The sequence below is a fragment of the Rissa tridactyla genome, chromosome 16 (genome assembly GCF_028500815.1).
Source record: "Rissa tridactyla isolate bRisTri1 chromosome 16, bRisTri1.patW.cur.20221130, whole genome shotgun sequence".
Classification (NCBI taxonomy): Eukaryota; Metazoa; Chordata; class Aves; order Charadriiformes; family Laridae; genus Rissa; species Rissa tridactyla.
Window position 1 is genome coordinate 8,231,105 of NC_071481.1, and position 12,757 is coordinate 8,243,861.

General features: G+C 47.2%; 1 protein-coding gene across 1 annotated transcript in view; it reads right to left on the reverse strand.

The window, feature by feature from the left end:
• The window catches only part of EIF4G3 (eukaryotic translation initiation factor 4 gamma 3), a 112,434-nt gene that overhangs the window by 6,634 nt on the left and 93,043 nt on the right, over positions 1 to 12,757 (reverse strand). The window contains 9 exon segments of the mRNA XM_054222094.1: positions 453 to 534; positions 1,406 to 1,531; positions 3,756 to 3,928; positions 6,519 to 6,634; positions 7,745 to 7,968; positions 9,193 to 9,310; positions 9,567 to 9,660; positions 11,289 to 11,383; positions 12,523 to 12,655. Coding sequence (XP_054078069.1) covers positions 453 to 534; positions 1,406 to 1,531; positions 3,756 to 3,928; positions 6,519 to 6,634; positions 7,745 to 7,968; positions 9,193 to 9,310; positions 9,567 to 9,660; positions 11,289 to 11,383; positions 12,523 to 12,655 — 1,161 coding nt within the window.

The window sequence follows — 12,757 nt, forward strand, 5'->3', positions numbered from 1 at the left end:
ATGGGTGATTCTTAAGAGTTGGCAGGTTTAGTTTGGATAAGCACCCAGAAGTCTGAGAGAGGCCATCTGAAGCTTATCCGAACCCTCAGAACCTCTCCGGTCTGCAAGAACAGCTCTCTCGCCAGATTTCCGGCACTTGCTGCTTCTGGTCAGCCCAGAAATACCTCGAGAATGTCCCTCTTGCAGTATTTCAGCACACTAAGCTTCTGGAAGAAGCCAGGTGCAAAGGTACCTGCAAAAGGGAAAAGTGATGAGAAAAAAAAAAAAAGTTAACTTTTTGGAACCTTGTACGGCTTGGTTTGAAACTGGGGATGAAGAGGCAGGTTTGCTGGGTTATCTGGACTGGCTGGCCCATCCCTAAATATCTTCCTGTGGGAAACGTGTAGAATTCACGCGTAAATGTACTCGCTGCATCCAGCTCCTATCTACGAACGGGACACCTGGACACTTACCATTTGTTTGCATAGAAGGTGCAAGATTTCAGCAAGCAAGACGCCGGCTCTTCCCACAGGAAGCAAAGGTTTGCTAAATTCTCTAGAATGAAAGAAAACCAGATATTTTTTCCTTGTAATTTGGATTTGGAATGCAAGGCAAGGCGTAGCGATCAAACTGAGGCAGGGAATCACCTTTAACTTCTGCCCGGGATCCAGGATTGGATCTAGCTAGCACTGCCCATAAAGGACTTCAGCGATGCAGCGCACTTGCCACAACGGGGCTAATTACAAAGGCTTTATTTTTATTTAACGTCAAATCCACTCATTTTTGTGGGATGCTGCATTCAGACAGCAGGACCCTTTTTTGGGGGAAAAAAGCTATTATTTTCTTAATATGCTACTTACAGGAAAAGGGATAGGCTACTTACAGGAAAAGGGAACTATTCAACTGTCTTCTAGTTAACCCCCAGGTACATAAGGACACGTACAAAAAAGAGAAACCCTGGTCCTGGAAGCAGGTTCCAGTCTCGCAGGCAAGCTTTTGTGCCCGTGTTTACGGCAATGCCCAGGTGGTGGTTATTACTCTGAGACATAAAGACTCCTGCGCGATACCTCGCTTTCTTCAAATCTAATTCTCAGAGCCTCAGTGTGCTCTCAAACGAGCCCGACTGTACAACGCCGGGGTGTTTTTTAGCTCAGCTGAAACAAACGGGACTGAAGTAGATTTACGGATGCGCCTTTCCCCCCCGAACGGTGACTACGGAGCAGCGAGCTCCCTTCCCACCACAGCTTTCCGCCTGGTGCCAGTCCCCAGCGGTGTGCAGCGAGCCTTTCATCAGCTCCTGCGAGAAGCTGAGCCTCTAACGCTCCTCCTCTTTTACCTACTGATGGGAACCATGCTGTGAAAAGACTCTATGGCATAGCCAGGCAGCTCAGCCCGGCCGACACTGAAAAAGAAGAGCGTTGCTTACTGTATAAGTTCTCTCATAGAGATTCCTCCTTCTTTTAACATGGGGGTCACCAACTCAGCTAGGTACAACCAAATATGGGGTATATCTATGGCCATATCGTCTGCCATCTCCAAGGTATCTGAAAAACTTTAAAAGAAGAAGGAAAAACGTTAAACATTAAATACAGTTTCATTTTGAGACTTTTCCTGCAAAGCAAATCTGCACTTTAAAAAGCTTTTGCTGCAGAAAGGAGAAGCAAAACGAAGAGCAAATCAAGGAGGGAAGAGAATCACAAAGGTAACAAAAAAACCCAAACTTATCGCCATCTTATGATTTCAGTGCTTCAGAACTGCCAGGAGTGAATTTCTCTACGGGACAACATGGGGAGTATGTGGAAAAGGGATCGCCTTGTGTAAAACCAGCAGATACACCCAGGAAAGCTCCATTTACAATAGTTCTCACAGCTCAGTAACAGATTATCTAACTAGTAAACCCTGTAAAAGTAAAAATTTTTGTCTATAAATACAAAACACCTGGACAAAATACAAAACAATGGAGCCTTCTTAAAAAAATCCAAACATTTACACAGAAGGGGGCTTAATAATAACAGAAGTCCAAACGTAAGGTAATCAGCAAAATGCCTGCAGGTCTGCAAAACAACAAGAAAAAAGTTCAATACACCAGAGGGAGGGTTCCATTCAGGACAGAAAATGTGGCAGGATGGACCACAAAATCCCTCCCCAACTCTGGATACAGTTTCCAAAATTGCTGAAAACTCTTCTTTCCGATAAAAAAGCCTTGTAGGTGGCTTCACTTCCCATGCCTGGTACAAGATGATCATTTTTCCGCCTCTCCTGCCAGTTTTCATCATGATTCATTTCTCCCTGAAAACCTTGAAAATCCTGGGGGCTAGTTTAGCGACTATAAAGGCGCGTTTTCTCCTGTGCTTCAAACCCAGACACCATCTCCTTTGCTTTGTTCTTTCCATCCTCTGCTACTAGTTCCACCTAGGTTTATCCAAGCATTTCTGCCAGAAATCGGTTTCCTGTTGTGCGTCTCTCCAGACTTGCGCTGTGACCCGCACTCATCCCATAACCCCTAATTACACAGTAATTTGTCTTGCGTGAATAAGTACAGTGGTTTTCTGTGTTCTTCTCGTGCGCTTGCTGAACACCACTTGCCTTTTCATCATCTTCAGGAGCCGTTTCACTTCGTTTACGCTGCACTCAGACTCCTTCATCAAGATCCTACTTATTTGGCATCACAACCACTTATCCACACGCCAGGAAACACAGGAACGGCTTTAATCACAATCCATTATGGAAATGTATCACTTCAAACGAGTCGTTTTGACCATCAGCGACTGCGCGGACACAGACAAGAGCACTCCCTGTGGATATATATTTTTTTACTGCTGTTCCATACGGTTTTGAACTCAGGCTGCCTTAACTTTTCCTGTGAGCCACTGGATCGCATCACGATGACATTCACTGCTGGACACGGGCGCAGGGAGATCCCCATCGGAGCGGGCAGCGGTACCACGAGGAGATATGATTCAAATAAAAGCAGCAAGACGGGGCTAACGGCCCAGAAACTCAGTATCTGAAAGCTTTATTTCATCCGCTGGCTGCTTTTCGTGGTTATCCCCGTTTTAATCATCCTGCGAGGACCGAGTGGTGCCGGGGACCTCCCTGGGAACACGGATCCTTTTACAACTGGACACCAGTTCAAATCCAGGCTGGGAACGCAAAACCCAGAGAGCAGAAATGAACCAGCAGCCGAAACTCAGATCTCTGGAGGAAGGTGCAACCCACCTGATACCGCACCTGGCGCATATTCTCCTTTCTCAGCCCCTTGAGGCCACGTCTGCTCCTTAAAACTGAGCTGTCCTGAGACATTACATCATATGGACGAAGGCTGTTTTACCAGTGGAGAGCGGCTGCGGTTCTGTGGGTGCACAGGACCTGAGGCTACGCAGCTTCCAGGCATTAATGTCACCTGAAGATTGTTTACTTCCTCCTCCTCTGCTAATCGTATTTAGTGATTTGCCAAAAGGCAAACACTGACAAACGCGTCACAAACCAGAAATCTAAACACACACGTTTAAATAGACACCTACATCTTTGCTTAGAAATAAACACTAACATAAATACAAAAATATTTACATTCGCTAAAGCACACGAAATACCTAAAACTGTATTACAGTAATTATATAACTTATAAATACACCCGGTGAAAATATGCCTTCAACACGGACGCGTGGAGAAGGCAGGGTACCCAAGCGAGGTGGGAAATCGTTCCTCTCCAACGCAGTGTTCGTTTGGAACGAACAATGAAGAAAAGTATCCGTTTCTAGGCGCAGAATACAAACCCCTTGAAGAAATCCTGCTTGCTCAGCTTTCCCGACTGCACCAACTGATGTAATAACTGGCCCATGTGATCCCTGGTGATCTGACTCCTCTCGAGCGTCGACTCCACTCCCACGCGCACGAAAACGGGCAGCAGATTCTGGGCGCTCAGCTCCTCCACGCACTGCATCGCTTCCTGTTCAAACGACACACAGGACCATTTGCCTGAACTGAAAACATCAAAAAACGGGGCAGCAGAATGTTTTCTACTATAAGATAGTTTAGGGTGCGCTGCTTAGCACCTGGCACGTGGCGTTTTTTTGATGGTGAATCAAGAGACAGCTAGCTTTGGGGTTTTTGGGGAATGAGTATTTAGTGAAGCTGCCAGGCAAAGGTGCTGAACTAGGCTGTGGAAGCTCATCACAAATCACCACCGAGATGGCAACTGAATAATAATAATAAGGAGAATTTATAAAGAATCACAGAATGGTTTGGGTTGGAAGGAACCTTAAAGACCATCCAGTTCCAACCCCCCTGCCCTGGGCAGGGACACCTCCCACCAGCCCAGGTTGCTCCAAGCCCCGTCCAACCCGGCCTTGAACCCCTCCAGGGATGGGGCATCCCCCACTTCCCTGGGCAACCTGGGCCAGGGGCTCACCACCCTCACAGCAAAGAATTTCTTCCTGATATCCAGTGTAAATCTACCCTCCTCCAGTTTGAGGCCGTTACCCCGTGTCCTGTCATAACACTCCCTGATCCAGAGTCCCTCCCCATCCTTCCTGTGGGCCCCCTTCAGGGACTGGAAGGGGCTCTAAGGTCTCCCCGGAGCCTTCACTTCTCCAGGCTGAATATCAGGCAGGCAAGAGAATTTTTAAAATACACAATCACACTCCAGGGTACAGGTTTGTCTGCTCAGTGAAAGGACAGGAATTGTCTTCTGGATGCCACCGAAAAGCCTATTATTTCATCAAATATCAAGCCAAGCCAAAAAGAGGACATTGGGTTGGATTCACTGCTGATCTGATCTGGCACAGAAATGCCCGCGTTACAAACCCACACCACGTAAAGAAGCAGAAAATAGGTGGGGAGCACTTGGAGGAAAATTTCCTCTTTATAAAGCTTCTACTTTCTGGCATGTGCGTTTTGTAACCTAAGCAAATAAAACACCCTTGGAGACCTTCAGAGAAGCGCTCAATGTCACACTTCAGACGTCTCCACTGTCACCAGCACAGATCTTCACTGACCTTCTAGGTTCAGCCCAACGGATCTCAGCAGGCTTCCTGACTAAAGACATCTGCTCTTTGTCTTAGGTTATGCCTTTACTTATCAAGAACTGGCAGCCCCAGACGCATTTCTGCAGGCCCCGAACGCCTTTTTTCTGCAGGTCACGAGCCTGGCGGTCCCAAACCACGCTCGGGTCAGAGCTCTTCCGTCAGACGTGCCTGACGGATCCCGGCGTCTCCAGGACAGACAGGTGAACACGATGCTGGTCGACCCCGCTGTCACTACACGCCGGCATACAGCTCAGCAGCTTTAATTCACAGTCAGGTTAAATACTGAAGGCTAAACTCATGAGAAACGGCTATTCCTCTGCTATATACTACATTGACGCGCTCATACGTGGCCTTATTAATGAGCGTTTAAGCTGAATTAGTAGTCAGAAGTCACACGCCGCATCTGAAGAGCGCTGAGAATTTACAGCTCTCAAGTAACCCCCTAATGCAAACAAGACGCCTCAGTCTGATGCACTTTTTTAACCAAAGGTGCACTTGTCTAACACAACTCGACTCTATTTCCAGCCAGCCAGAAAAAATGTTGCTGCGTTCGCACGCAGAGAAACTGCAGCAGCCCCTCAGCCCCAGCCAGCCAGGGGCGAGACTTTGAAGTCTATCGCAGAAAGAAGAAAAGGACCGGAGACTCCTTTGTTAACCAGCCCCGCCGTCCCCGACCCCTCCTGCCGAGATCTGCCGGGCCAGCAAGCTGGGCGACAGTGCCTATCAAAGTGTATTTTTTTTTTTTTTCCCCTCCAAACCAGGATTTAATAATTTCTCCTGATAACTAGATGTGAACCAAAACAATCCATCAGAAGAATGTTCCTCTTTCCAATTTTAGCTGGAAGGCCTATGAAGTACAAACAGGAACTCTGCTTTTAGGGTGCCAAAGCAGGAACTCCCTAGTGCTGCCATTTCAAACTTGCCAGGTTTTTAAAATTTATTGCAGCACAAGATTATCCCAATCAGCTTTGCAGCGCATGTTACACTTCTTGCAAACTCCCCGGACAAGCTAAAAGTCCATTTACAAGCGAAAACAAAATGTCAACCTTTAACGAGGAAGCGATGACAGCTGCGCAGTAATTTTCAATGTTTATTAAAAATTACTCTGGAGTGGTTTGTTCAATATTTAGTATTGCTTTATCTGCCTCCAGATCAGAACAGCACATGCTTTGATAACTGAATGAAAACCTCGGTTTATTTTCCCACTAGCTTTTCTGCTTCCAAAATTGCTGTTATTATGGAGCTGCTCAGTGATTCATGACAGATACGCATACATCTTGCTACTTAAAACACACAAGCTGGGCTATTTCTCCTATTACCAACAGGGCAGAACACTAAGTTTGGGACATTACTCTCCTAAAAACGTTCATGGAGCTGCTGCTGCCTGAATTTCGACAGGCCCCACCGTTTGTTCCCTCTGCGCGAGCTGGGGGCTCACAAAGACACCGGTCCTGGAGAGAAAACTCCAGTCTCACTGACCTTTCTTCTAAGCGAGGTTTTCATTTTGCTTACCTTAAAATCGTTAATATGCAAGAACTCATCAATGATAGATTTGCATTTTCTCTCTATTTCCTCTTCTGATAGCGAAGGCTTTTCTTGGGCTGGAGCTGGGGGAGCTTCTGGCTTGGCTGGTAGAAATATAAGAAGAAAAAAACCGCATTTGGAAAAGGAAAATCAGCATCGTTTTCAGGGATGACATTCTGAAAAGAGAAGTCACTGGAGCAGGGCGTGTTCCCCGTCCCACCACCAAGCACAGGTCACTTCTTGGCGACATTTCCCCCTGTCCGAACTCCCAATATTTCTGTAAATCAACCTCCTCGCAGAAACACAGCTGGCAGTGACATAGGATGCAACACCTTCCAAAGCACTCCATCAACATGAAATAATTAAACTTTGAGCTGTTACAGCACGCTGCAAATTTAAAACGCGCTGACTGCGATGGGCAGCGACCCAAAGCAATCTCCTGATCACTTCCCCAAAACCTTGGTCCCCGTGAAGTCCTTTGCAAAGTCCCAACGCTTCAAGATGAGCGCGTGTTTTGTCGCGGCAGTTGTATTCCTCACTGTAGCAGTTTCTTCGTGTTTCCGGATAAGAAGCAAAACCCTGTATTTATCGCAAAAGTTCTGTCCACAGGGAATATCGCCCGGTGCCCTCACTACTTTCTCGCTAACACAAATCAGCTCAAGCTGGCAGGAGCAGAAAGCGGGCGCTGCCACAAGGTGAGAAGCCACTGCAGCGGGTGCTAACACCACACGGCACCAAGCCCTGCTCGCAGCGAGGGCTGGCAACAACCCTTTCCCAGACCAACATCACTGCCATGGCCCTGGGAAACGTTTCGGAAGGGTAGATATGGCTTTACTGCCCACTGAAGAAGCAGCTCTGCAGAACTGACGTTGATTTTGGGGACTTTGAGCCCAGAAACCAGCAGCAACAGCTGACAGGATACGAGCAGGCGAGACAACGCCGGCGCAGTGGTGTTCTGCTGGTGTCTCCAGCCTTTCAACCCCGATGAATCCTAAGGAGGAGCTGGTGAGAGGAGATGACGCCAAGGCTGTATGAATCAGTTGTGCTACCAACCTCTGGGAGGCGGATCACAGCTATCGCAGCTTGACAATGCGTCACTGCGGGCCAAGTAATCACACCGCGGCACGGAAACCTGTCACTTTTCCTGATAGATTTTTCCCTTACGCCTTTTCACGCATCCAGCAAGATTCCCTGAACATGGAAGAGCCGCTTACCAGATTCCTTGGCTTTGTTCCTCTCTGCCTCTGTGCTGTTTCTGTCCATCTCCATGCCGCCTGTTAACTGCTTCACCGTCTCCAGCATCTCCCTCCGCTGCTCCTCCTGCGCCTGATTGTCGAGCAGCAGCTCTTTACTGCTGCTGCCCCGTAGGAAGGTGTTGGGGCGGGAGAGGGAAGGTGGGAGAGGTTTGTCATTCTTCTCCCTGCCCGTGCTCCCGCGACTGCGGAACAAAGACGCAGGGGTTAGACGCTGTGGAACGAGTAACCCCTGCTCACAATGTTGGGAACGTTGGAAAAGATACCGCACAGCTTTATAGTAACTACAGGAAAAAAACCCACAACCCAAACCCAGCGGGACTGTTGTCCCCTACACAAGATATAATCCAAATTAACGCAAATCTCAGAGATGCACAACCACGAACATCCACAGAGTGGACAGGCAGAGCCAACGCTTCCTGGAGAACACGTGGAAAAACAATTAACATCCTTAACACCACGCATTTTATACGTAGAATGCTGAATTTTATAAGGTAAAGGCACTGGTTTACTGTGAAATGGTATAAGCGGTGTATTTTTTTACCCATTTATTGAAAAATAGTTTCAGAATAGTGAAGGTTCCCGGCAACAGGTGACAAGAATCTGTCCTATTAATTACCGTGTTAATGAGTAAGATGGGCAAAAAGATACCAAAATGGAATAATCTCCGGGTAAGCCAGAGTTTTAGGTGAAACAGGAGAGAAAACAGAGGGACAAACCCAAGAACACAGTCCAGCAGCCTGCGCGTATTGGAAGGAAGAACCAGTGGCATTTTTAATGAACTGTACATTTATAAACCGTGTCTAGAGTTAATAAATTATTAAGGGTTAATACATGTTTCATGCTACAAGCTGGAGTGGCTGCAGTGCCAACGAAATGGGGGTGTGGGAGAGCACTGCACAGCCTTACGCGTGCATCGCGTGCTGCAGAAGCATGGCCAGGCTGGGTCCCACCTAATGGGAAGGGTCAGACACAGCCAGAGCGTTTTTAAAAGCCCTGCGAAATTTCTGCAAGGTTTTAGGCATGTTTTTCTGGATAAATAAGCCTGGCTGAATCCACGACCGTTGAATCCAACCTATTTATTACAACATTTTATCCGAAGAGTTTTTAACCTGTTATAAACTATTAGCAAATGTGTCCTCTAGATAAAGGGTGACTGAGAAGTGGAAACTAAAACATTCACGGTAATGGCTTTAAAAATTAATACCACCTGTCTCTCCTATGATATTATAAAAAATGCATGTGTCTTAAGTTAACTCAAAGTACACGGTGCAAGGAAAAAAGACCCAGCCATTCCTGGAAACTCAACGAAGTTCTCTTCTTTCTGCGTGCTGGCAACTAGAGCAGCAAGTGAAAAGCGCAGGCGTACAGAGAGCGGAAGGGAAAATCACCAGCGGACCGACGCTTACCTAGTTAAGGCCCTGCGAGAATCTAATTCTGAGGATGCGGATGAGGCAGATACAGATGAGACTGGAGGCTGCAGTGCAGAGAATCTGTTCAAACTAGTGGCACTTGGTCGTAAGGAGTCTGCGAGAACGGAACAGTAACAGAGAGAAGAGCGACAACAAGGTCAGTAGCCAGTGACACCTTGATATCACAAAAATCATTTAAGTAACAGCCGTTTTCAGAGTGACGGGGAGAGAACTGAAGGGGAAAGGCCAGTCCTGCCCCTCTTTAACCCGGCGCTTGCCAGGCGGTCACACGCAGAACGTTCCCACCCAAACCCGCTCTTGGCAAGGACGGCAGGTGGCAAAGCAGAGGGTGAGGCCCCGTCCTGACTTACCCATCTCGCTCGCCTTCGCTCCACCACTGCTGCCCTTTCCCCAGCTGCCCAACTGGGCTTTAGGCACAAGCTGAATCTTCTCGTCTATTGTGGGCTGTAAAACACATCAAGACCTACCATTATGAGGGCAAATTGTGCATCTTAATTACAAACGGGGTATTTTTTGGCAACAATCCCATCTGGTGAATATCAAAATGTTTTTAATAAGTTTTTGGAAGACTGAACCCCAGCCAAAGACAGAGGAGGGAAACAACAAAGGGCATCACAAACAACCTCTTCCAAAGCATCAAGGAAAGACATTCACAATGACCAGAAGCGTCCTTTTATCGGGACCTACGAAGCTCCGTAAGGAGCAAAAAGCACTTGAAAGACATTCAGTTTGTTTGTGATGAACGGGCGGTTCTGTCCACTCCACCCACCAGCCACGGCTTTGGGGGGAATCTGCACGGTAACAAACAAAATTCAGAGGGCGAAGAATGACACTAGGTCGCAGAACTTGGAGGGAAAAGCAGTGTCTGACAAGAACATTGATTTTACAATGCTCAGTAGGTGAATTTATTGACAAGGAGGTTGTGACCCCGCAGATCTCTTTGTATGAGCTCCTCTCCTTCCAACAATGCAGCTGTTGTGGAGCCAGCTCTATTTGTACTGTATTTGTGCTAAAACGGAGTAGAAGGACTTTTCCCAGATGAGCTGTAAGCCCAGACAAAAGCCAGCTGAATCCCTCCTGCTAATTAAGTTTTGGAGTCTTGTTTTATGACTTTCACAGGGAACAAACTGAGTCTGATCTGCAGAAGGGCTACAGCCCGTCCAGGTTCTGCTTTACAGCTCTCCCAGCATCCAGGCACCGAGAGTAAAATTCAAGGGGAGTGACATTAACTGGGACAAGGGAACAACTAGGAAACACCCTGATTTATGTGAAAGACGGAGTTCTCCTTGGCGAGAAACCCCAAAGCTGTTCCGAAGCTCTAAAAAAAAAAAAAAGGAGAAATCGCTAAGCTTGCCTAACCTGCGGCCTGAAATAAATGTCTTAAAATCACCGCTTTAATGGTAAAGTAACCATTAGATTAGAGAAGAGGCTCATCTGGAGGGTGGGTGTGAAAGTTTAACACAAACTGAGGGATGCAACCGCACCACACAGAAGTCCAGAAACACTGTAAAAGCGGCCACAGCTCTTCTTGTACTACTTGAACCTTTCGAGCCTGAAGTGCTGCCATCTGTGACACAGGAACGTTTTGTTTTCCAGTTTTGACGTGGCATCCTCATTCTGCTGAGACACAGCGTCAGAACAGGGGCTTGAGAACTCGAGGCAGCAAAGGATTTCCACCAGACAGGTGTTTGAGACGCCTTCCGTAATAGCCACGCGTTGTGCTGCATCACCGTCACGCGCGATATCCTGACTCTCATTCTCTTTTTATCATTTAATAAAATGCAGATTTTCCAACTAAGAGAACTTCTGGGTCACAAAAAGGACACTATGAACCTGAGAAAAAGTGCGTGCACACTCCCCTCCCATAGAACGTGCGAAATAGGAACACTCAGAAGACAACAGTCTTCCTTTATGCTTTGTTTATGCGCAGTACGAACTCTGGGGATTTAAAATGTCCCCAAATCCCAAGTTTTGACCTGTAAACACCACAACGGTCTTTCCTAGATGGACAGATACAAGAAGACAAGACCTCGGCATTTTTATTGCTGGGTGAGCCTTACGTCGGCACCTACCTTGGTGATTTTAAGGAACTTGGTGGGGTCCAGCACTCTGCTGTTCTTCGCCCCCTGCACAGTGTTCCAACCGCCTTCATCGACACGCTGGACACCTGCCGGATGACAAACACAACCGCCCTTAGCTCATCCCCGCTGCTCCAGCAGCACCCCGGGGAACACAGGCAGGCGATCGCCTCCGAGTTCAACAGGAGGAGCAAAAGAAGACGACACTTTTCTGCTAAGCCTCAGCACAATTCTGTGCAGAAATCCTATCTTTTGGAGTTTCTTCTGCCTCAGATGACATAACTAGCTTGCCTGACTTTATTATTACAAAACAGCCTTGACATAAAAGATCTCACTATTTTCCAGGGCTGGTTTTGGTAGCGATTCTTCCTGGTTAGGTTTCTCAGTGCGTGTTCTCGCGATCTGGAACTGCCTGCACATACTGTGCGTTGCCAAGTTCAGGACAGGAGCAGACAACGCGCCTTTGCTAACCCGAAGCCGCACTTGCTGCGCAGATTTCAGCAGTGCTCGCCTGGTCTAGACGCAGAACCATTCAGGCAGCCCCACGTTCCTAACCTCCTCCTGACGCCAGTTTTAGGATAATTAAAACGAAGTCTACATGTCTTTTCTTCATGCCCTGTTTTCACAGCACTTTCATTTGACAATCCTTAGTATTACAGAATCCCAAAGGTGAGTTTCTCCTTGCCCCGCTCTTGTCCCAGTCTTCATTTTCCCAGTCACTCCAAATTCACCTTCAGGTAGTGCCCGCCTCAAGGGCTGGTGGCAATTTAAGGTAACGCCAAGACACTTTCTCCTGCTGACTTAACACCTCCCAACTTTAACAGCTAAAGACAACGTGGTTACTCTTGAAATTAGATGCTATTCTCTTGAAATTGGATGCTGCTGTATGCAAGAATGGATGGCAAATCTGACTCCTAAGTAGTAACTTGTTATAACAGATTTCTGGCAGCCTGTTACAAAATCAAATATGGTTTGCATGAATGCGAAACCTAAGCACTATTGGCCTGCGGTTGTTTATTTTTACCCAAGGGATTTGCCCCTGAAAAACTGACACAGCCAACCCATGGCAAGTCTGTTCCTTCTCCAGCCTCAGCCGTAATCAGGCCCCAATTCCCTTTGCTCGTTACACTTAGGAAAAAACTGACTTTTTCCTTTTATGTGGGATTCTGACGATGGCCACTGGATGTGAAATGAGTGAAATGAGCAGCCAACTTGGCTTTTACTTTACCCGGTCTCCTCTTCTCTTTGGTCATGAGTTGTTGGACCTTCCTCTGTTCTTCTTGCTCTTCAATCTTGGCTTCTTTATGAATCTGCTCGATGGTCTTTGGGCCCTGGTCTGCTCTCCGTGAAACCCAGTTGCACTAGGAAAGAAGCAAACGCGTGCTCAGAAATATCTCCAGGAAAGCACCATAAACGGGGCATTTTGAACACTGAGAACACGGCCTAATCCTCCCACCCTTGCA